Genomic DNA, 25,298 nt, shown 5'->3' on the forward strand with positions numbered 1-25,298 from the left:
GTGTGGGCACAGTGAGTGTGTGTATGGTGAATGTGTTCGTGTGGGCACAGTGAGTGTGTGTATAGTGAATGTGTTTGTGTGGGCACAGCGAGTGTATGTATGGTGAATGTATTCATGTGGGCACAGTGAGTGTGTGTATGGTGAATGTATTCGTGTGGGCACAGTGGAGTGTGTGTATGGTGAATGTATTCGTGTGGGCACAGTGGAGTGTGTGTATGGTGAATGTATTCGTGTGGGCACAGTGGTGTGTGTGTATGGTAAATGTATTCATGTGGGCACAGTGAGTGTGTGTATGGTGAATGTATTCGTGTGGGCACAGTGGAGTGTGTGTATGGTGAATGTATTTGTGTGGGCCCAACGAGTGTAAATGGTGTGTGTGTTATGAGTGTGTGTGTGTGTGTATACAGTGCATATGCATGTAGTGAATGAGCTTGTATGCACACAACCAGTGTGTGTATGGTGTGTGGATATGATATTTGTGCTGCATATACAGTCTGGGTAATGGCAGGCACTGTTTAATCTGGGTTGGGTGGGGGGAGTGTGAATACACAGAGAGATTTACTGCAGAAAGCACACTTCCTCACTTCTTTCCCTCTTTCCCCCTTTCCCCCAGTTCTGACTCTGACACCAATTTTGAGACGCCTGTTGCTGATACACCTGCCCTAGGACCCTTGGACCTCTCTGAAAGTGAACTGACCCTCAAACAGACTGACGCTGGTAAGTCCTTTCTGACCTCAGTGATGTGAATGGGTGGGGACTGCAGAAGGTTGGTGATGTAATCTGACTTGTGCCAGGCTGCTGTCTTCCTGTGTTTATCCGCCTAAGACACGGGCTGTGAACACAAGACATCCAGTGTGAATCTGTGCCCAGTGAGGCCCTTCCCTCATCTGTACAGAGCAGAGCCGACTGCCTTAAGTTGCCAGCAGAGTCTCCTAGCTGTAGAGAATTTTTTGTACTACAGAGAGGCCCTCCATGACAAGAATATCTGATCACTTGTATTTTGTTGTACCCTACATTTCTTCAGATTCTTTCTGGAGTTCACCAAGCAGGCAATTGAATTTGACAGCTCCTGATTATTAAGGGCCAGTGCAATGTATAATTATCTGTAAGAGGGAGGTATCTTCAAATTGATGCTGTGCATCTTGTTTCTCATGAGGAGCCATTCACTCTCCAGTAGATTATTCCGAAGCACGATTTTGGATGCTTTTCTTGTAAAGATTAATAACGAAAAATAATTGTTGGCTTTTGTTTGCTGCAAGCGACTGCTATTATGAGAACTTGTTTTGAATGCTTGGGTCATGTCGAAATATTTTGAAGTGACTAATTTCTTTGTGAGCTCCCACATGTTTGGAAAGAAACCAAACAGACATCAAGAGGGGGAAATGCTGCGTCTGGGTTCTGTTCGAGCCTTTAGGTTTGGTCTGGTTATTTGAGAGGGTGTGATAGCTAGACCAAGGTTGTTGACCACCCCAGCCCCCACCCCCCCCCCCAGCTAATTACAGTGTGCACTGCAAGTCTTGTCTGCTGACCTTCTCCCTGGTCCTGTTTCTAAAGGCTGCTGCTGTCACAGTGCACCAAAAACCGGACTGCATCCAAGAGTTAGGACTTGAGTAGCTGAGATTCCAAGCAAGGGAGTCTGCAATACTTGCTGACACCCACTGACATCCTGCCACCTGGATGTGCAGGACCACAGCCCTGAGACAGTGCGGCCTCCGCCTGTTCCCCTCTTGTATGCAGGGTTAGGACGTGAAGATGTGTCACAGAAGGTGGCCATTCTGCCCATTGCCCCGTGCTAGTCAAGAAAGAGACAACTAGCCTAATCGCACCTTCCAGCAGTGGCATAATGGGCCAAGTGGGCACCTCTTGTGCTGTACACTGGGTTGTGAATGTGGGAAAGGAGGAACACATGCGGACAGGCTTTAGTGAGTTAGTTATCATTACCAGTGAGAGAGGAAACGACTATGTGCTGTTAAATGTGATGGGGGCACTTGCCTCTCCCTCCCTTTCAGGGACTGAGTTCCAGATCCACACCACCCTTTGGGTGAGAACTTTTCCCCATCACCTTTCTCGTAATCTTCCAAATGAGTACTTTAGATCTCAATGTCTGTTCGAGAAAATCTGAGCAACGCACACAAGATGCTGGAGGAAAAGAGTACCGTCGATGTTTCAGGCTGAGACCTTTTGGCAGGGACTTGCTCGAGGAAATCAATGGGAGATTGATCTGCGGGAGAAGAGGAATTCTCGGCATTGCAAGTCGAGACACTGCATCAGGGTGTAAATCCCAGCCTCTGGTTGTTGGTCCACTGCTGTGGTCCGTAGCGCCTTCCTGCTTCCTCTGTGTAGCCTCCTTGTTACGTTACAAACATCAGTTATATCTTCCACCGGCCTCTCTGTCAAAGAAGACGATCCCAGCGCATTCACTCTTTCTTCAATGGTTGGCACTGGGTGTCAAGACTTAAGTGCGTGGAGCATCTCAGGTTAACAACGTGACTGGTTTATTGTTGCCACAAGTATGGAGATACAATGCAAAAATTGGTTTTGCTAGCGGCTCAAGACTGGTAATTTCAAACCATATGTATATCGAGGTAGTAGAAAAGGAAAAACTGTAACAGAATGTAGAGTTTCGTGTTAATTACAGAGAGAGTACACTGCAGGTAGACTTTAAGGTGTAAGGACCGTGGCAAGGTAGATTATGAGATCAAGAGCGCATCTTTATTGTATAATAGTGGGGTAGAAGCTGTCTTTCCACCCCATGGCATCTTATTTTCTTATTTTTATCTTCCGCCCAATGGAAAGGGCAAGAAGGGAGAATGACAAGTGGGAGGGCTCTGTGATCATATGATGCTTCCTATGTTGGGAGAGCCCAAGACCAGAGGACACAGCCTCACAGTAGAGGGACCTCCTTTTTTAACAGAGGTGATGAGAAACTTCTTTAGCCAGAGAGCGGTGAATCTGTGGAATTCCTTGCCACGGGCAGCTGCGGAGGCCAAGCCCTTGGGGTTATGTTGAAGGCCGGGGTCGATGGATTCTTCATTGGTCAGGGCGTGAAGGGATGCAGGGAGAAGGCAGAAAATGGATCGGCCATGATGAAATGGTAGAGCAGACTCGATGGGCCGAATGGCCTAATTCTGCTCCTTTATCTTACAGTCCTATATTGGCTGCTTTCCCACCACCACTGCACTTTGGTTTCAAGCAGCTCATGGTGGAAAAGATTCAGGGAGGGAAGGAGGACTCTGCAGTTGTTTGTAACCACAGTAAAACCTCTAAATATGAGACATTCCATATAGATGAACATCCGCTTCTCCCGAGACATCTGCCTCTGAACACAGTCATTTCCACAATGGTTTTTTTCTTCCTGTTTTGATGAACAGGGAGCAAACTGCTTTTGGTATTTTGCAGCTCCCCACTGTTCCAGATTGCAGATTGATCACTGTAATTAAAAGGGCTGAGCATCATTTGGAAAATAAAACATCCGTTAGTAAATCAGAGCAGCGAGCAGTGTCCTGTCGCCCCCCCCTGTCATTTGTAACATGCTTGGAGGCTGGATCGGGCGACCAGGACAAAGCAGCTCTTGTATGAAGTGGGGTACACGGCTGAAGCAGTTGTGTAGCGAGTAGAGCTTCTCACCTGCTGAGACCCGGCTTCGATCCTGACCTTGGGGTTGCCTGCGTGGAGTTGGCAAGTTCTTTCCGCCGCTGGCCGTAAGGATTTGCCCGTTTTCCCTGAGACCACGTGCGTTTCCTCTGGGTGTTTCGGCTTCCTCACACAGTCTAAAGACGTCCAGTTAAGGCTAGTGAGTTGTGAGTGTGCTAAGTTGGCGCTAGAAACTTGGCCACACTTGCGGGCTACCCAACATAGTCCTCGTGGATTTGACTCAGTGCAAATGATGCACTTCACTGTATGTTTTCCCTGGGTGCCCCAGTTTCCTCACTCACCCCAAAGGTCAGTTGATGGGCGTCAGGAAAACTGGCAGTTGACAGAAATGTGAAAGAGAGAGAGAAGATTACTGGGAAATAAGATGGGGGATGATGGGATTAATCTGAGAGCTGTCAGAGATGTGATGGGCCAAATGGTCTCCACTGATGTGAAATGGAAGAATATTTTGCATGCAGTGCTCCCAGCTATGACAGGGACTCTAGCTGCCATTAGATTGGAATGTAGAGTGACAGATCAGTACTGGAAGCATTTAATTATTGAAGCTGAAGTTTGTGTACGTAAAGCATTAAACTTCTTGGAATGATCAGGAGACAGTGAGCTCCTTCTTCCTCCCCCTACCCCCCTCGCATGCTGGACAGTGGCGGTGGGGGTGACTGTCCCAGGACAGGCAAGTGGAGGTGGATTCTTCCCCTTTGTGCTGGCTGCCACTGTGGCTCTGACGTCATTAATAATTTGAGGGGCTGTTATGCATTTACATGGAAGAAAGGGTCCAATTTAAATTCAAAACACAAGCCACCCAAGTTACAAATAGAGAGGGCAGATTTCAAATTCACATGCTCCAGAGTGGGTGTCCTTAAAACCTTGGTAACGAGCTGCTGGGGGATTTTTGTTTGATCTTCGAATGCCCTTTCCCTGAAGGGAAATTTCTAATTTAAAATATCCCCACAGATGGCCTTGGCATCAAGGTTTGTCACGTGATGACTAGGCGAGCAGTAAGCATGGAGAGTAATTCCATTTGGCCCATCGAGTCCATGCTGGCTCCCAGAGTAATTCTTTCAATCCCATTCCCCAAGACGAAAAGTCACGACCAGAAAAACCGACTGTCCATTTCCCTCCAGAGACGCCATCTCGCCTGCTGAGTTTCTTCAGTAACAAGCGATCTGCTGGAGGAATTCTGTGGGCCGAGCAGCATCTATGGGGTTGGGAAGGCACTGATGATGATTCGAGTCAAAGCCCTACATTAGCACAATGAGCCCACTGACAAGCTCCTGGACACCGTCGCCTGCACCGTCTCAAATCTTGTCACATCTGGCAATCAGCCTCTAACCTGACAGTGCCTCAACCTCACACTTCCTACCTCCCTCTATTGCAAAAAATGATGGCAGATTACTGCCAGCATGAACTCCTTACCCTCTCCCCCACCTTTTTATTCTGGCTTCTGCACCCTTCCTTTCCAGTCCTGATGAAGGGTGCTGGCCTAAACGTCGACTGTGTGTATTCCCTCTATAGATGCTGCCTGACCTGCTGAGTTCTTGTGTGTGTTGCAGCAGATTGCCTGCTCCAGGTTCCAGCCCCTTCAGCCTCTTGTGGGTCCAAATCCTACTGCCCCTTTTATTTGGCACGGCGCCACGACTGCGTAGGTCAGGGCATCGGAGTGCGGAGTTCTATTCCAGCGTCCTCTGTGAGAAGTCTCTGTACACGGAATGCATGGGTTTTCCCCTGGGTGCTCAGGTTTCTTCCCACGGTCTGGGTAGGGCAGTTGGTCCTTGTTAGTTGTCCCGTGATTAGGTCGGACCCAAGTCAGGGTTGTTGGGGGTCGCCGGGGTCAAAGGGCCTACTCCACGCTGTATCTCCAAATAAATTGGACCAAGAATCGCCTAGGCTTCTACTTAGTTCAGTCAGCATTCCGCATGGGAACGAGGTCTGCCTCTGAACCAAGGGTCTCGGCCCGAAACGTCGTCCGATTGATGCTGCCCGGCCTGTTGCGTTCCACCAGCATTTTGTGTGTGCTGCTTGCAGAGGAAGCTGCTGCTTCCGTGCCAGTCCTTCGAAGGAACCCCACGTTCCCGCCTCCCTGCTCTGCACCCTTGGGTGTTTTTCCAGCAGTGCCACACGGTCAGTCAGAGGAGCATCTTCCAGGTTAAATGTCAAGCCAAGGCCCTGTCTCCTCTGTCTCCTCTGTCGGGTGGGCGCGGGATGGTGGTATTTTGAATGAGAGTGTCCCGATCAGGAACCCAGCATGATAATAGTCAATTTGGTAACTTGTACGTGTATCAAGTACTTTGTTTTGCATACCGTTCATTCAGATCATTCCAAACATAAGTGCAGTGAGGCACTACAAAAGGAAACAACATCAGCATGCAGAGTATGGTGCTACAGTTACAGTGGAAGCTCTGTGCAGGTAGGCAGATAAGGTGCAAGGGCCAGGATGGGGTAGATTGACAGATTGAGACTGCATCCTTATCATAGAAGCTGTCCTTGAGACTGCTGGTAGGAGTTTGCAGGCTTTTGTAAATTCCGCTCCGTGGAAGTGGTGGAGGGGGGGAAGGAGAAAGAACGGTCGGGGTGGGAGGGCACCTTGATGATATTGGCTGCTTTCCCAAGGCAGCTGGAAGCACAGACTGAGAGGATGGAGGGGAGCACACACACAAAATGCTGGAGGAACTCAGCAGGCCAGGCAGCATCTATGGAAAGAAGAACAGTCGACGTTTTGGGCCGAAACCCTTCTCGGCTGTACTCTCTTTCCATACATGCTGCCTGGCCTGGTGAGTTCCTCCAGCATTTTGTGTGTGTTGCTCGGATTTCCAGTATCTGCAGATTGGTTAGTGAATGGAGGGGAGGCGGCTTTTTCATGATGTGCTGAGCCCTGTCCCCAACTGTCTGCGATTTCTCGCTGTCTCGGGCCGGAGCCGTTGCCACACCAAGCTGTGGTTCACCTGGATGGATGCGGCGTTTCCCTCACTCTGGCCTGCCACGAAGGAGTTAATCAGCCCCGTGGTGTAAACAAAGGTACTGCACAGGATGCAGCATTGTGTTGGGTCTCTGACACATTTCAGATGGGTGGGGAGACCGAGTGCACAATGCAGCGATTCTCTTGAGACGCAACTGGAAAACAGCGGATTTATAAACAGTTGATGCACAGTGACCCTTGATAAACTGCTGGCCAAACAAAAGGCTTATTATGGTGACAACCTGGCCCTCTGAGGGGTCATGATCTTCGTGAAGCATCTGATCTGGTAATTACAGCTTTCCAGGGTTGGCAGAGATGCCATGTGCCTATTTTTATCTCAGTGTGAAGAGTTCCTGTAAAACGATCCTTTCAACACGACTCACATCCTGCTCTACGTAAACAAATAACCAATGCTTTTCCTCAAAGATGATGCCATGATTTTGTTTAAAAAGAAAGAGGATACCTTTCCCTCTCAGTTTTAGCTTTGAATTTGAATTACAATTTCCTTATTCCTTTTCCATCTTAACAAGATCAGCGTATTATGCACACTCAGCGTTGTTCCTTGGGACAGTAACTTTGCCATTTGTTTTAGCGTTTAGTCTTTCTTTACGAGGCTAAGTTGCTAGCTTGGTGCTCAACCTGGCATGGATGGAAAGTGTGCAAGGTGCCAGCCAGATTTGAACTCGGGACTGCTCAAAGTCCAGTGTGATTGAGTCTACGTTACCGGCCAGCTACAATCAGTGACCACTAGGTTCATCTGTACACCTGCTCGTTAATGCAGGTATCGAATCAGCCAATTATGTGGGAGCAGCTCTGCATAAAAGCATGCAGACATGGTCACGAGGTTTAATTGTTCAGACCAAACATCAGAACGGGGAAGAAATGTGATCTGAGTGACTGACTGTGGCATGGTTGTTGGTGCCAGATGGGGTGGTTTGAATATCCCAGACAGTGCTGAACTCCTGAGATTTTCACACATGAGGGAATGGTGCGAGAAATGATAAAACAAAATCCAGTGAGCAGCAGTTCTGTGGATAAAAAAATGCCTTGCTAATGAGAGAGCGTAGGGGAGAATGGCAAGGCTGGTTCAAGCTGACAGGGAAGCAGCAGCAGCTCAAATAACCACATGTTTCAACAGTGGGGTGCAGGGGAACGTCTTTGAACACACAGCACTGAAGTGGATAGGCTACAGCAGCAGAAAACCATGAACATATACAGGTATTCAGCAGCCATTGTTTTAGGTACGGGGGGGGGGGGTACCGAATAGGGTGGCACTGAGTGTCCATGTTTGGAATGAGCTTAAGTGTTCGCTGAAGATCAGATTTCTGGGCAGAGGGAGTGCTGTCCCGAAAGGAACACCCATCTGTCAGATGGAACGTTAGATCAAGGTCCCCATTACTCTCACATCTTGAAGCAAAATATCTTTGGATTTCCAGGACTATGATTATGATTATGAGGACATGCAGTTCCCTTTTATTGTCATTTAGTAATGCATGCATTAAGAAATGGTAAAGATGTTTTTCCAGAATGATATCACAAAAACACATGACAAACCGACTTAAAAACTAACAAAAACCACATAATTATAACATATAGTTACAACAGTGCAAAGCAATATCGTAATTTGTTAAGAACAGACCATGGCACGGTAAAAATCTCAGAGTCTCTTGAAAGTCGCATCATCTCACGCAGACGGTAAACCTCCAGCGCCGCCAACTTGCCGATGCAGCATCCCGGAAGTATCCGACCACAGTCTGACTCTGAGTCCGTCTGAAAAACTCCGAGCCTCTGACCAACTCTCCGACACCGAGCACCGAGCACCATCTCTCCCGAGCGTTTCGACCCCGGCCCCGGCAACAGGTGATAGGCAAAGCCGAGGATTTGTGGCCTTCGACTCTGGAGATTCTCGATCGCACAGTAGCAGCGGCAGCGAAGCGGGCATTTCAGAAGTTTCTCCAGATGTTCCTCTGTGCTTCACGGCTGTCCCAATCAAATCCGGATTGTGCACGGCACCCCTAGTTACACATATCGATACTGTGTTCAACTAGCAGGGAGAGTTTATCCATGACCCTTGCTTATACTTGCTATCTTTCAAGTGTAGAGCTGTACAAGCACTGCAGCGGAGAAGCAGGCCTTTTGGCCCATCTAGTCCATGCTAAACTGTTATTTACCTTAGTCTCATCAACCCATACCTCGATCATACCCCTCCTATCCATGTACTTATCCAAATTTCTCTTAAATGCTGAAATCGAACTGAACCCACTTCTGCTGGCAGCGCATTCCACACTCTCACCACATTCTGAGTGAAGAAGTTCGTCTGGTCTGCTCAAAAAGTGCAGCTTGCCCGGCTGCTGTGGGAGCTTGCTTTGCACAAAGCTGTTGTTACGTTGCCTCCATAACTTTATTGAACATTACTCGTGTAGAGTGCTGCGGGGGAAAGGTGCCATAGAAATGGGCGCCTGCATGCCCAAAGAATCCTGTTAGCTCTCTGGTGAAACCTTTGGAATTTCAGCAGAAGTTTTGTGGCTGCTCCAAAGTGCTGAGGCGTGTTCCGATGCCAGGGAATTTATGGCAGCCAGTTGTGTGGTAATTCTGACCTCTGTTCCAGTCTGCAATCTGGCATCCAACACAGGTACAATTGATGGTGAAGTTATTCTTTGATTTTGGAAGAACAACTTTCACACCATAACTCAACTTTTACGGAAATTGCCAACAGTTACCATTCGATGCCGTTGTGATGTTAAGAATGCCATCTGATTCTGATCCTGCTGTAAGCAGGTGCTTGAAGAGGGCACTGCATTACTGCTGACGACACGTGGGTCATTGTTACAGAGGTGTTCTCGGGGTTGAAGATAAAGATTAGCTTTAGTTGTCATGTGTGCATCAAAGCATACGGTGAGATGCGGCATTTGCATCAAAACAAGTCAGCGACAATTGCTCTGGGCATCTCCAACACAGACACACAAGACAGCAGTTTGCTGACACGGCACACATTGCACTGGAGAGTGATTCAGTTCAAAGTAAAGTATTATTAAAGTACATCTAAGTCACTGTATAGTCCCCTGAGAGTCATCTGCTTACAGGCATTCACAAGACTACACACAAACAAGGTTGAACAGTCAACCGATGTGCAAAAAGACAACAACTTGTCCTCCCAACACATGAACTTGAGGTTCTCAGGCCGTCCCAAATACTCCTCCACTCCTCCACTTTGCAGGGATCCCCAGGGGGCGGCGGGGGGGGAGAGGCGCATGTTGTATTTTTCCGAGAAGTTTTGAGCACATCCTTGGATCTTTTGCAACACGGGCAAGGTGCTGCTTGACTAGCTATCTGTGGAGGAGAATAACCAGGTGATGTTTCAGGCTAAGGTCCTTCCTCAGGACTGGCCTGAAGTGTCAACTAATCCCCTCTGTAGATACTGCCTGATCTGCTGAGTTCCTCCAGCATTGTGTGTGTGGTGCTCGAGGCTTCCAGCATTTGCAGACTCATTTCCCCTCTCTATCTGGAATTCTTTTTCCCCCTAACAGAGTCCAGAATAGTGTTTCTGGGCTTTTGCTCCATTATCAGACTTGACTCTTGATAGGGACATCACATCGAAGTGTGGGGGTGTGGTGCGATCTGAAGGAGTAAAAACGATAAAAGGAATTCACAGGTCTGTTTTCACCATTCCATCGACCGTGGGTCCCTCTCGGCAGTTTAATAGCTGTGCAGGGGTGAGAGGTATTGTCAGGGTTATTTATTGAAAACGTTATAGTCAATTACGGGACCTTCTGGGCCCGTTTGCCTGTAATGAGCGGCACAGTGACAAATGAAATAGTGAGGCTGATTTATGGCTGACGCACAGGGTCTCTGAGCTGAGGATGCGGATATTGTACAGTTGGACCACGGAGTTATAGGAAGTGCAAATGCTGAAAATGTGAAAGAAAAAGAAACACTCAGCGGCTCTGGCAGCCGCCGTGAAAGTTTTTTTTGCTCAGATTTTGCAGTTTGAGCGATTTTTTTTTTTTTTTTTTGCCTGTTGGGTGTTTGATATTTTCTTCGAACATGTTCCATGCAGTTTCTTTGTTTCGCGGCTGTCTGTGGGGAAGACTGATCTCAGGGTTGTATACTGCATATGTACTTTGATAATAATGTACTTTGAGTCATTGAGACCCTGTAACGAAACTAAAAACACAGGGAAAGAGGTTTTAGTTTTAAGTGTAGAGGGTAATTGAGTGAGGGATGGGACGAAGGGTGAGGCTGGGTGTTAGATTTTTTTTATTTATTCATTTACGGGATGTGGGCATTCCCAGCTCAGCCAGCATTTATTGCCCATCCCTAGCTGCCCTTGGGAAGGTGATGATGAGCTGCCTTCTTGACCGCTGCAGTCCCTGAGGTGTATGTACACCCGCAGTGCTGATAGGGAGGGAATTCCATGATCTTGACCCAGCGACAGTGAAGGAACGGCAATATGTCTCCAAGTCAGGATGGTGAGTGACTTGGAGGGGGTTTTCCAAGAGGTGGAGTTCCCAGGTGTTTGCTGTTCTTGTCCTTCTAGATGGTAGTGGTCGTGGGACTGGAGGGTGCTGCCTTTGGATCTTTGGTATGTTGTTGCAGTGCATCTTGTAATTGATGGAGGGGGGGGACTTGTGCTGAAAAGAGCCTCCACACTGATCCTTTCCTGGAACTCCGCTGCCGTTGCCTCCGCGAGAAGTTAGTGATGAGGACTAATTGTAAGTCTCAAACGCACTTGTGAAGCAGGTTTACCCATTGAAGGGGCTGAGTGTTGGATCACAGTGGGGAGAAAAGAGTCAGGGCAGGACTGTGCTGGTGGTGACGAACATTTAATGCACCACAGCAAGGGAGCAGGATCCCAACTTGATTTCGTTCTAATCATCCTTGTCTTCACAGCTAATCCTCTCGTTCATCTAATTTAATTCATTATTACCTGCACAACCTGAGTTCATGAACTATTAATTTGCACGCCAGTTTTAAACATTAAGGATGAAGATTTCTTGTAGGTTACATTTGATAGGGCAGCTTGGCAGAGGCAGTGTTTTGTTTAAGAATGAGTGTGAGTGTGTGTGTGTGTGTGTGTCTGTTTGTCTCTCTCTCTCTCTCTCTCTATCTCTATCTCTCTCTGTCTGTCTGTCTGTCAGTATTATGATGCCTCCACACCCTTCCCCACTGTGTCCCAATGACACGGGTAGGCTAAATGTGGAGAGAGCCCAGGTCCTGCGTTAGTGGCTCATTCAAGTGGAAGATTTGTGGTGGCATCTTGCTTCTGCCAGCTCCCTATTTACATTTCTTTCGAATGTCAGAAGTGGTGGATATGGGTTCGATTTCAACACGTGAGAGAAGCTTGGCTAGGTTCTTGGGTGGGAGGGACATGGAGGGCTATGGTCCAGGTGCAGGTCAATGGGACTAGGCAGAGTGCTTGTTTTGCATGGACTAGATGGGCTGAAGGGCCCATTTATGTGCTGTACTGCTCTCTGACTATCTAGCCACCAATGTAGTACCAATGTTCACATAGCACCCACCACCATATTAAGATCCCAGTAAATGTTTTTGTACTACAGTCGCTATAGGAAACACGGTGGTCATTTGTGCACAGCAGGATCCCACAAACAGCAATGACTGGAGAAGCTGTTCCGGTAACGTCAATTGGCAGACGTTTCGGAAGACGGGGAACATTTGCCTTCCAGTGGGACTAATCTCCATTCCTCCGTCTGGGCCTCAGAATGACGTTTTATCTGAGCCAGTTTTCCTTGTCCCGCAATTAGAGGGAGTACAGATATTGAAACCCCCACCTTGGAAAAGAAGTGAACAGAGCATAGCTTAAACAGAGTCAGCTTCTGCAGTCAGCTACAGGCCCAGATACTGCAGTCTCTTGGAAGCTCTTAACTGAGCCTCCTGTGGTTCCAAACATCACTTAAGCAAGCTGTAAATTATTCATGGCTCTTGTGGCTGCAGGTAGCTTCCTCCCTGACTTACTGCTCCTCAGCTCTGAGTGGTCACGTGCGTCGTCATTCTGTCAGGGCAGACTGTGAATGTGAGCTGATGCGACCTATTATTAGCTCTGGCCAACGGTATGGTAGAGCTAAAGCATCAGTCAGCCTGAAAGGAGGGCTTGCTAAGTAAAGCTCTTGCAACACAGCAACTGTAATACTATGTCCTGGGCATAGGTTTAGGGCAAGGATAAGTTAAGAGGTGTGCCGAGGATCTGAGGAGGAACTTCTGCGCCCAGAGGGTGGTTGTAATTTGGATCACACTTCCTGAGTAATGGGCGATAAAAACAGAGACTCACAACAGCAAGAAGTACGGTGGATGCCAGTTAATGGGACACATTGGGACCGGTACACTTTGACCCAATTGTGGCTGCTGCAGTTAGCTGAAGTTTCATGGAAATAATTAAAAAGATGTAAAAGAGACAAACTGCTGTTTAACTGAGTAACAATTAATGTATTTAAATGAAATACAGAACAAATTAGACACTACCAGTACTACTACATTACCATAAAACTATGTATTAGTTCCTAATAGTTATTGATGGATTCATCCAATGTATATTGACGTGTTCTTTTGATTGACTGTAGATGAACAAAATTAGCACAGACACCCACTGCAGGTAATGAGCTGCCTTCATGCTCTTGGTGATTGCATTCTCCTACTAACACACACAAAATGCTGGAGGAGCTCAGCAGATCAGGCAGCTTCTATGGAAAAAAGTACAGTCGACGTTTCCATGGATTCTGCCTGGCCTGCTGAGTTCCTCTTGCATTTTATGTGTGTTGCTCAGATTTCCAGCATCTGCAGATTTTCTCTTGTCTGCATCCTCCTAATCTTCACTTTCATTGTAATATTCAAGATAATTGTCGATACCTTCAAATTCTTCATAGTTCTTAATTTGTTAAAGCAGTGGAATCATTTCATTTTCCCCCCTGGCCAGTTCTGGCATCTCCAAGCCTAATTGCTTGAAACTGCAGTGAGAAAAACAGTACGAATTGTCTTGCTACTTATTTCTTACCAACCGTCAGTGACAAAAGTAATTGCTTTTTGAACATAAACACACAAATGACGTTATTCAAAGACCATTTGCTTTTTGCACAGTGTAGTGTTTAACAGCCACACAAGTGCATGCGACTGACGCTAGTTAGAAACTGTTTGTCACCATTCTCCTGTCCCAATTAAGACCATAAGACTCAGGAGCAGAATTAGGCCATTTGGCCCATCGAGTCTGCTCCACCATTCAAGCATGGCTGATCCTTTCTCCCCTTCCTCAGCCCCACCCTCAAGCCTTCTCCCTGTAACCTTTGATGCTGCGGCCAATCAAGAACCTAGCAATCTCCACCTTAAATGCACCCAACGACCTGACCTCCATAGCTGCCTGTGATAACAAATTCCACAAATTCACCACCCTCTGGCTAAAGAAATTTCTCCACATCTCTGTTTTAAATGGACACCCCTCTGTCCTAAGGCTGTGCTCTGTTGTCCTAGACACCCTCCCCATAGAAAACATCCTTTCCACATCTACTCTCTCTAGAATTTCACTATTCAAAAAGTCTCAATAAGGCACCCCCCCCCCCCATCCTTCTTAGTTCCAACGAGTACAGGCCCAGAGCCATCAAACCCTTTCATTCCCGGAATCATCCACCTCTGAACTCTCTCCAATGCCAGCACATCTTTTCTCAGACGAGGAGCCCAAAACTGTTCACAGTATTCCAGGCGAGGCCTCACAAGTGCCTTATAAATCCTCAGTGTCACATCCCTGCTCTTGTATTCTAGACCTCTTGAAATGAATGCTAACGTTGCATTTGCCTTCCTCACCACCGATTCAACCTGCGAGTTACCCTTTAGGATGTTCTGCATAAGGACTCCCAAGTCCCCTTGCATCTCAGTATTTTGGATTTTCTCCCTGTTTAGAAAATAGTTTGCACATTTATTTCTTCTACCAAAGTGCAAGACCATGCATTTTCCAACAGTGCATCTTAATTGACACTTTCTTGCCTATTTTCCTAATGTAAGTCCTTCTGCAGCCTAGCTGTTTCCTTAATACTACCTGCCCCTCCACCAATCTTCTTATCATCTGAACCTTGGCAACAAAATCATCTACTCTATCATCTAGATCATTGATACACAGCGTAATTGAAGTGGTCCTGACACTGTGGCATAGTGTCCCAAATAACCAAAAAGAATCCGGACTATTTTCTCAATTAGTTTTTGGTCTTTGAGGGCTTCCAAAATAAGCTGCTGCCCTGATTAACCAATGAGCCAATTAACCAGAATCCACTGTATAAAGAAAAGTGTGGTCCCTTCGGTTGAACTCATGTGGGCCAGCACAACATCGAGGGCCGAAGGGCCTGTACTGTGCTGTAGTATTCTAGTGTGTAGTGTCATCCATGCCTGCTAGTCCTATTTGCCTGTCTTTGGGACATCCATCTAGACCTTTGCTATCCTTGAGGTTTATAGAAGCATGAGGGACATAGCTAATGTGAATAGTCACAGCTTTTTCCCCCCCAGGGTAGGGGAGTTTGAAACTGGAGGGAATAAGTTTGAGGACATAGGTGAAGGATATAAAGGAGAAGAAAGGCAAGTCTTCTGTACAGAGGATGCTGGGTATGTGTACCAAGCCACCAAAGAAGTGGTAGAGGTGTGTAGGCTTACAGCGTTAAAAGACATTTGCGCAGGTGCATAGATACCCATGTTCTGCACAAGGACTCCCAAGTCCCCTTGCATCTCAGATGTTTGGATTTTCTCCCTGTTCAGAAAATACTCTCCACATTTATTTCTTCTATCAAAGTACAAGACCATGCATTCTCCAACAGTGCATCTCATTTGACATTTCCTTGCCCATTCTCCTAATCTGTCTTAAGTCAGAGAGATATGGGTTAAACATAGGCAAATGGGACGAGCACAGGTAGAGAACTTGGATGGAGTGGGTGATTTGTACTGAAGGGTCTTTCCCGGGCTGTATAACCCTATGACAACCCGAGTTAACGGGGCATAGGAGACCGTGGAGCAAGCGCTGGAAAACAAGACTAGTACAGACACGTACTTGGAGGTTGGCGTAGATGTGTTGGGCTGAAGTGCCTGTCCCTAGTCTATATAACTCTGTAGCTCTGGATCCAAAAACATACTCGCAATAGAAAAAGTGCAACAGATGTTCACCAGATTGATTCTGGGATATGTTATATGCGATGAAATTAAGAAAACCGGCCTGTGTGCTCTGTGGAATTCAGAAGAATGAGAGGTGATCTCATTCCAAGAGGACTTGAATATAAAGGCAAGGATGTAATGTTGAGGTTTTGTAAGGCATTGGTTAGACCATATTCAGCGTATTGTGAGCAGTTTTTGGCCTCTGTATCTAAGAAAGGATGTGCAGGCATTGGAGAGGGTCCAGAGGGTGTTCCTGAGAATGATTCAGGAATGAAAGGGTTAATGTGTGAAGAATATTTAATGGCTCTGCTCCTATGCTCACTGAATAAGAATAAGAATAAGGGAAATACAAGAATAAGGGAAATCTCATTGAAATATACCAAACAATGAAAGGTCTAGATCAGGGGGTTTCCTAATCTTTTTGTGCCATGGACCAATACCATTAAGCAAGGGGTCTGAGGACCCCCAGTCTGGATAGAGATGATGTTTCCAAACGTGAGAGAGTCTAGGACCAGAGAGTACAGTCTCAGAATAGAAAGTTCATTTAGAACAAAAATGAGAGGAATTTCTTTAGCCAGAGGGTGATGAATCTGTGGAATTCATCATCACAGATGGCTGTGGATGCCAAGTAATTTAAGGCAGAGGTTATTACGTTCTTGGTTAGTAAGGGCATCAATGGTTATGGGGAGATGGTAGGTGAATGCTCTGAAATTCCACCTTGACTGATTTATTACCCATCTCAACACCAGACTTGATGGACTAAATGGCTTAATTCTGCTCCAATATCTTAAGGAAGGTATAGTAGTCTACAGGGCTTGACTAAGTGGATAAGAAGATGGTGTTTCATCTGGAATGGGGTGCCTAGATCTAGACATCACGGTCTCAGAGTTGGAGGACAGCCATTCAGGATAGAATTGTCTTCGACTAGAGGGCAATGAATCTTTGGAACTCCACATGGATGCTGAATGAACTCAGTTGAACAGGCAGCTTCTGTTGCAGCACCTACCAGACCCACCGAGTTCCTCCATCATCTTGTGTGTTCCTCCAGACTCCAGCTTCTGCAGTCTCGTGTTTCGCCAATAATTCCCTACACAATGAAGGGCCAACTGATGAGTATGTGGAAGGCAGTGATCGATTGCATTCGGTGAAATGGACTATTGCAGGAAAGTGAGGCTGAGGTTAAAACATCAGTCCTGATTTTATTGAATGACAGTGCAAAAGCAAGGGGCCAAATGGCTGAATCCTGCTTCTGTTTCTACTATTGGTATGTGGACATTGCTGTCAATGTTGGTGTTTATTGTGCAAACCAAAATACCCCTGAAATGAGGAAGTAATTAAGAGCCAGTCTTGTTCAGTCTGGATGGTGTGGGGACAGCTCATTTGCTTCCTAGTACTGTACTGTCAGAAAGGACGCAGAGGAGTGTCAGACTGGGTAACAGCTCCTTCCCTCAGGCAGAGAGACTAACGAATACCCTGTCATCACCGAGGTCTCGTCACTGGGATAGCGAGATGTTTTCTGTTTATTGTTTACTGTTTACCTGCACTGCACACTACATGCACTTTGAGCTACATTTTATTTTGTATTATGTGCAGTGTGTCATGTGTTGTGTGGGTGCACCATGGCCTGGAGCAATGTTGTTTCGTTTGCTTGTGTATACAGTATGTCAGATGACAATAAGCTTGAACTTGAAGCAAATTGGTGAGATTTTATTACAATCTTACAGTTTCTGGGATATCATTGCTAAGACTGCTCATCTTATTTTAAAGATTTCCCAATTTTTATCTAATTTTGTGAATTTAATTTGCCATAAAGACTCTAACCAGCCTTCCAACTGGGTACAGGTATCAATTATAACCAGAAGGTGGAAGAGTTTGGCATCGAAACATTGGGGAGCTAGGGCTTTACTCTGTGGAGAGAAGGAGGATGAGAGGAGACACGATAGAGGTATACAAGATATTAAGAGGAATAGATAGAGTGGACAGCCAGCGCCTCTTCCCCAGGGCACCACTGCTCAATACAAGAGGACATGGCTTTAAGTTAAAGGATGGGAATTTCAAGGGGGATATCAGAGGAAGGTTTTTTAAAACTCAGAGAGTGGTTGGTGCGTGGAATGCACTGCCTGAGTCAGTGGTGGAGGTAGATACAGTAGTGAAATTTAAGAGACCACTAGACAGGTATATGGAGGAATTTAAGGTGTGAGGGGGGGGTATATGGGAGGCAGGGTTTGAGGGGCAGCACAACATTGTGAGCCGAAGGGCCTGTACTGTGCTGTACTGTTCTATGTTCTAAAGTCGATACCTGTACCCAACTGAAAGCCCAAGAGTTTATTTGTCATATATCCGGGAAAGCAGCAGATCCCTTTTTTAATTTGCCATGTTGTGATTTGAACTCCTGTCCCGGGGCAATGTTTCAGACAAGTAGCTGCTGTTCTAGTTGCTAAGCAACTGCACTGGTCTTCCTGTAAGTGGTAGTGAGTGAGGAGAGGATTGCGGTGGGAGTGATCCTATGACATAAAAAAGTCTCCCACATATGAGAGGTGTAATGTGCAGTGAGCTGCCAGCGGAAGTGGTTGAGGCAAGTACAGTAACAACTTTGAACTTGGACAGGCAAACGGTTTAGAAAAGCTTAGAAGATTATCGGCCAAATGCCAACAGGTGGAGCATTTTGGTGAGCATGAGCTAGTAGGGCAGAACGGCCTGTTTCTCTGCTGGCTAATTCTGAGTCGAGAAATCCAAAATTGTTAGGAGACCCAAGGCTAGGTCCCTGGAGACAGACAGCTCTAGTCTTAACATGTTCTTCAGTGATTGCTCGGAATGGATTTGGAAGGCAGAGGGACATCGGCCTTCGTCAAATGGCTGAGGAGTCTGGGACAACCAATTCGGTGTTGGGGGGGGGGCATTACCACACCCAGGCATTCTGCTCGCTGCAAATTTTAAGAGCTGGGAGATGAGCCTGGAGGATTGGGTGTGCTGGAACATCTTACTTTTGGCAGCAGCCAGTTGGTTCAGTCAGGTGCTGTGGTCAGGTGATCATCATGGCAACACTCCCGTGGTACTGGGAGGACTGGAAACAATGGCCTGTTGTAAGGTTTTAGACTACAGTAGAATCAGAGAGTCATACAGCAAGGAAGCAGGCTTGTGGTGGGTGGCTTAATTAAAGCCTCGATACTGTTTATTCTCTCCCTACAGCACACTTAAATGAATATCCTTCTGTGATATTGTGTGTCAGTGAGACAATACTTGTTTTTATCTTCTATTGCTGTGGTGGAGCTCAGTGTCTGCACAGAGGGTTACAACAAAGCAACATGCCCGCCACTGGGCTGACCAGGGAAGCCATGTTACCCTACAGCAGCCAGTATCCATCTGCCCAAGGCTCGATGCCATTCTACCGTACAAAGTTCAAAAAGTTCAGAGTAAGTCTATTGTCAATAGTTCAATAGTTCCATCTAATATCAGGGAATATATACAATATACAGCCTGAAATTCTTGTTCTTCACAGACATCCAGGAAAACAGAAGCGTGCCCCAAAAATGAGTAACAATAAAAATGTTAGAACCCAAAACTCCCCCTACTCCCCCCTCCCACGCACAAGCATCGACTCTCCCCCTCCCCACTCATTTCAGCAAAAAAGCATCTGAACCCTCCACCCACCAAGCATGCAATAGCAAAGCCCCCCCAAGAAAGACCGTGATCTGCAGTACAACAAAAACCGATCGTTCACCTGCCAATTTGACATACCACAGGCACTCTCTTTCTCTCTCCCTACTAAAAGGGAGAAGAGGTGTCACACAAAGTACATATCAATGTAGATATGTATGTCACCATATACAACTATGAGATTCATTTTCTTGTGGGCACTGACAGTAAATGCAAAGAAGCACAATATAACCAATGAAATAGCACACATAACAAAGATGGACATAAAGCCAATGTGTACAAGACAACAAACTGTGTAAATACAAAAAATAAATCAATAAACAATAAATATCAAGTGCATGAGTTGAAGAGTCATTGAAAGTGAGTCCAAAGTTTGCGGGGTCAGTTCAGTATTGGGTAAGTCATCTGCTCTGGTTCAAGATTGAGGGGTAATAACTGGTAGGTGAACTCCTGGCAGACGGGAAGGGGCAAGGTCATCAGCAGAGATGAGATGCAGGAGATGTCTACTGTTAGAGTGGAAGATGGAGAGTGTCTGTTTCCTGCAGACAGGGAGTGGATGTTCTTCCACTGTGGATAGGAGGATATTTGTGTGCGTGCGTGCGTGTGCGTGTGTGCGTGTGCGTGTGTGTGTGTGTTCCATTCTCCATGGACAGAGATTGTTGTGTGCATTGTGTCCATTCACCAAGGACAAATGGGATGAGGTATGTGGAGAGTCATGTTCTCTGCAGACAGGAGTTTCTGGCGTGTGTAAGGTGCCTATTCCTCGTAAAAGATTAGTCATGATCTTATTGAAGAATGGAATGGCTTCTTCTCACTTGTATTCTTCACCTGTTCAAAGTCAGAGTCAGGTTTATTATCAGGTGCACAGGTACATCTGCACAGGTGCAATGAAAAGTTTCCAACGTCATAGGCTCATAGCATTAAGGTAAGTAGCATTCACAAGAACAACATAAACTTAGAAAGAACACAGAACAAAGGAAATCCATTTCAGTGCAAAATGATCAAAATGGTCAGAGTGCTGCTATACTCTAGTGATTAGGGTTGTGACAGTTCATGCTAGAACTGAGTGGTTGAAGGGAAGTAGCTGTTCTTGAACCTGCTGGTGTGGGACTTTGGGCTTCTCTACCTCCGGCCCGATGGCAGCTGTGAGAAGATGGCATGGCCCGATGGTGGAGGTCCTTGACGACGTCTGTTGTCTCCCTGAGGCAGCACCTCCCATCGATAGTACCGATGGTGGGGAGTGATTTTCTTGTGATGTATTGGGCTACGTCCACTCTGCTCTGCAGCTTCTTGCTTGCATATTGTATCGTCCCAGTGTATTCTGTTCTTCCATTTACCTGTCCGACATTTCAAACTCATAGCCAATGAGAAACTGCTTGGGCTGGACTTGTGGTTATTATGCAAAGACTCTCGTAACATAAGAGACCATAAGAGACAAGAGGCTTTTCAGCCCGTCGAGTCTGCTCTGCCATTTCATCATGGCTGATCCATTTTCTCTCTCAAACCCATTGTCCTGCCTTCTCCCCATAACCTTTCAGGCCCTGACTGATCAAGAACTGGTCAGTCTCTGCCTTAAGTACACAGCCACCTGTAGTAATGAATTCCACAGAGTCACCGTCCTTTGGCTGTAGAAATTCCTCCTCATGTCTGTTCTAAATGGACATCCCCCTCTTCTGAGGCTCCTGTTTCTCAAAGTCTTTTCACATTGACTTGAGATGAAGCCCTCAGTCATGGATAATGAGTAACTACACACACAAAACATGCTGGTGAATGCAGCAGGCCAGGCAGCATCTATAGGAAGAGGTACAGTCGACATTTCGGGCTGGGACCCTTCGTTGGGACTACCGGAAAGAAGAGATAGTAAGAGATTTGAGAGGGGGAGGGGGAGATCCGAAATGATAGAAGACCGGAGGGCAGGGGTGGATCTCCTATCATTTCAGATCTCCCCCTCCCCCTCCCCCTCCCACTTTCAAATCTCTTACTATCTCTTCTTTCCGTTAGTCCCGACGAAGGGTCCCGGCCCGAAACGTCGACTGCACTTCTTCCTTTTGATGCTGCCTGGCCTGCTGCGTTCACCAGCATTTTTTGTATGTGTTGCTTGCAGATCTGCAGATTTCCTCGTGTTTGCGTTTTTAATGAGTAACTATTTTGCCCCACAATGTACCATATCTCTGTAGACCAGTTTACAACCTAGGTAAATTATGGCAAGGTGAATCTTTAAAAGCTTCTGACCACCTGTGATCTCAACGAACTCTTAGGCTTAGTGATATCGGAATGTATGATGATAGGATGCCACCGGGTCCATGCAGTCCCATCAATCCCATTCCCTCCTTTCTTTCCCTGTAATCCATTCTGCCTCTCAGGCCTATTATCCCTCCTCATACTCCGACTATTGACCCACACTAGAGGGGAACTAGACGACCAACCGGCACTTCTTTGAAACCTGGGCGTTTGGTGGCAATCCACATGAACCAGAGGGCATACTCGAACCTGGAGCTGTGAGGCAGTGGCACTAACTGCCGCACCGCAGTCTGGTTAATTTGTGCACAGCAAGATCCCATGGCTGTAGGAGATGGTGACTGGATCATCTGGTGATGGTTGAGGAACGAGGGCAGCTCGCTCCCTGACTCGGTGGCTTTGTGTGTCTGTCAGCCCTCGCCCACCTCTGACGGGACAGCCTTCCCTCTGGTTTCATGCTGAAGAGAGAGCCAAGTCTTTGTTCCCCGACTGGAGTTTGTGCCCCTGACCTGCTGACTTCTGAAACGCCTCTCAGACCAAGGTAACTGAAGCACTGAATCCAGGATTAAGATCACCGCAGTTCCCACCTGTGGTAATGATAACCACTGGATCAGCTCACACACATAAAATGCAGTCAGTATCTTGTGAAACCATCGGGAAAGGAGCCGCACACACAAAATGCTGGAGGAAGACAGCAGGCCGAAACGTCGACCGTACTTTTTTTTGCTGCCGGGCCTGCTGAGTTCCTCCAGCATTTTGTGTGTGTTGTTTGGATTTCCGGCATCCGCAGATTTTCCCTTGTTTGCCATTGGAAAAGGATCCCAGAATGTGTGAGAGGAAAGTAAAACCCTGCTTATCCCCGGAGAACTCGACTGGTAGATGCCTACCTTCTAGGCTCCTCACACTCAAACAGGAGGGACAGCTTCAATTTGGGATAATATTCCATAATGCTCAACAGTCAGCCTTAGCCAGGCAGCAAATGGTTGGAAATTCTTTGTGTCTGCATATGCTGCTAGACAGCTGGGAGTGCAGGATCACTGCAAAGCATTCAGCTGATTTATTATCTGACTGCATAAACCTGGCTGCTGATGGAAAGACTCTTGCACACACGTGTAATAAAGTTTTGTGGTGCCCTTAGCATTATCCTTCTCTTCCTCCCTCCTTCGGTTCAGATCAAAGGTCAAAGTTCACTCTGCATTTATTATCAACGTACGTGTGTGCTGCCATACTTGTTCCTTCCCGTGCCTTGCAGCGCATCAGGCAGCAACCTTTAGCATTTTTCTCTTCTCTTTTCTTTTTATGAGGCTGGGTCGCTATCTCCGTGCTCCTAGCACAGACGGAAAGCGTGCAAGGAGCCGGTCGGATTCGAACCCAGGACCCCTGGCCTCGAAGTCCAGTGCGGATGCCACTACACCACCGGCTGGCGATATTACCGCATACGACTTTGAGATTCATTTTCTTGCAAACATTTGCGGGGGTGGGGGGGGGGGAAGAAATAGAATAGAATTGTATGAAAAACTACAGCTAAACAGAGAAGGACTGACAAACAACCGCGTGCAAAAAAAGACGGACTGTGCAAATCTGTGGCGACTGAGGTTACCCACGCTGGTCCAGGAGCCTGGTGGTTGCAGGGCACCACGAGAGCGTAGCGGCGATGCTACTACAGCTCGCATCTTTGGAGTTCAGTTCTGGCGCCGTCTGTAAGGAGTCTCTCTCATGTTGAATGAGTGAGTTTTCCCTGGGTGCTTCAGTTTTCTCCCACAGTCTGAAGATGAATCAGATAGGTTAATTGGTCATGGGAAATTGCCCCGTGATTAGGTTAGGGTTGTTGGGGCTTGCTGGGGCTGCATAGCTCGAAGGGCCAGAGGCCTCACTCCACACTGGATTGCTAAATAAATAAATAACTGTACCTGAACTTTTCGCTGTGGGACCAGGTTTAAGATGGCGTTGCTGAGGGCGAGCAACAACTTACTGGCTGTTTTCAAAGCAAGAAATACAACAAGATGCTTTATTAATAAGACTTTTTCTGTTAAAAATTATTATGGTAAATGATCGCTGCTCACAATGAAGAGGTGAGCGAAAGCCAAGGGTCAAAGCGTGCAGGTGCAATACATAGATTGAAAAGGCAGGGTGTTGGGACCAGAGGCGAGGGTGGGGCCGGTTCTCCTTACTGCTCCACAATGTTTACTCTGCTCTTCGCTGCACTGGGACTGTGGGCCTGCCCCGGTTGCTCTGGGCTTCGTGTCCGCAGGCTCTGCCATGTTTTACTGTGCTGAGTGATGTAACTGAGGCTGAGGATGTGGGCCTGCTCCGGCTGCTCTGGGCTTCGTGTCTGCGGGCTCAGTGACGTTTTACTCCGCTGTGTGATGAACTGAGGCTCAGGCTGTGGGCCTGCTCTGGCTGTTCCCGGCTTCATGTCTGAGGAGTCACTTTCATTCACAATGCTTTTTTTCCCTTCCCCTCCCCCTCCTCCTCCCCCTCTCTCCCCCCTCCCCCTCTCTCCCCCTCCCCCTCTCTCCCCCTCCCCCTCTCTCCCCCTCCCCCTCTCTCCCCTCCCCCTCTCTCCCCCTCCCCCTCTCTCTCCCTCTCTCTCCCCCTCCCCCTCTCTCTCCCCCTCCCCCTCTCTCTCTCCCCCCTCTCCCCCCTCCCCCTCTCTCCCCCCTCCCCCTCTCTCCCCCCTCCCCCTCTTTCCCCCTCCCCCTCTCCCCCCCTCTCCCCCCTCCCCCTCTCTCCCCCCCTCTCTTCCCCCCTCTCTTCTCTCTCTCTCTCTCTCTCTCTCTCTCTCTCTCTCTCTTTCTCTCTCTCTCTCTCTCTCTCTCTCTCTCTCTCTCTCTTTCTCTCTCTCCCCCACCCCCCCCGCCCCATTCGATGTTTGTCGGATTTTATTGTTATGGGTTCTTTTGGGTTTCTTGTTTTGTGGCTGCCTATAAGGATATGAACCTCAAGGTTGTATGCTTTATACATACTTTGATAATAAATGTATTTTGAACTTTGAACCCAAGCCTCCTGTACCTTCTGCCTAATGGTATTAGTGTGAAGAAGGCATGGTCTCGATGTTGGGGGTCTCTGATGATGGATGCCGCTTTCTTGTGGCAGTGCTTCACGTCAGTGTGCTCGGTGGTGGGAGGGCCTTTGCCTGTGATGGAGTGGACTGCATCCCCCACTTTCTGCAGGCTTTTCTGTTCCTGGGCTCTAGTGTTTCCATACCGGGCCGTGAAGCAACCAATAACGATACTGCCTACTGTGCCTCGGGAGAATCATGTCAAAGCTTTTGGTGACATGCTGCATCTAGGCAAATGTCTAAGAAAGCAGAAGTGCTTAACTAGCCCTGTATGTACCACTTTATTTGAGGGCATCTAATCAACCAGGCTCCCGATGCCTGTAAGAGTCACATGTCCGGGCCTGTTTCACATCCCTCTTCTCTTCCGGTGATGTTGAACTGATCTTACACGGAGAACTGCAAAGTTCAGGTCTCTGCTGTCATGAAGGAAGTGCAGCAGCCAGTTTGAACTCAGCAGGTTGAGTTAAGTAGTGACAAGATTCGTGCCTGGATATCGACATGCGATTAAAAATGGGCCCAAGTTTTGGGGAGGAATATTGCCAGTGAGTTTTTGCAGTGTACTGAACGGGGAGGTAGATGGTATGAGCAACTGTGTATAAT

General features: G+C 47.3%; 1 protein-coding gene across 6 annotated transcripts in view; it reads left to right on the top strand.

Annotated features, from left to right (window-relative positions):
- The window catches only part of tacc1 (transforming, acidic coiled-coil containing protein 1), a 219,412-nt gene that overhangs the window by 90,035 nt on the left and 104,079 nt on the right, over positions 1–25,298 (top strand). For all 6 annotated transcript variants that reach the window (XM_063056905.1, XM_063056904.1, XM_063056903.1 and 3 more), the window contains one exon: positions 614–717. Coding sequence is in view for 5 of the 6 variants with exons in the window: in XM_063056904.1 (XP_062912974.1) it covers positions 614–717 (104 nt within the window). In the remaining variant the exon portion in view is untranslated. The remainder of the gene's footprint in view (positions 1–613; positions 718–25,298) is intronic.

This window comes from Mobula hypostoma, chromosome 8 (genome assembly GCF_963921235.1).
Source record: "Mobula hypostoma chromosome 8, sMobHyp1.1, whole genome shotgun sequence".
In the NCBI taxonomy this organism is placed as follows: domain Eukaryota; kingdom Metazoa; phylum Chordata; class Chondrichthyes; order Myliobatiformes; family Myliobatidae; genus Mobula; species Mobula hypostoma.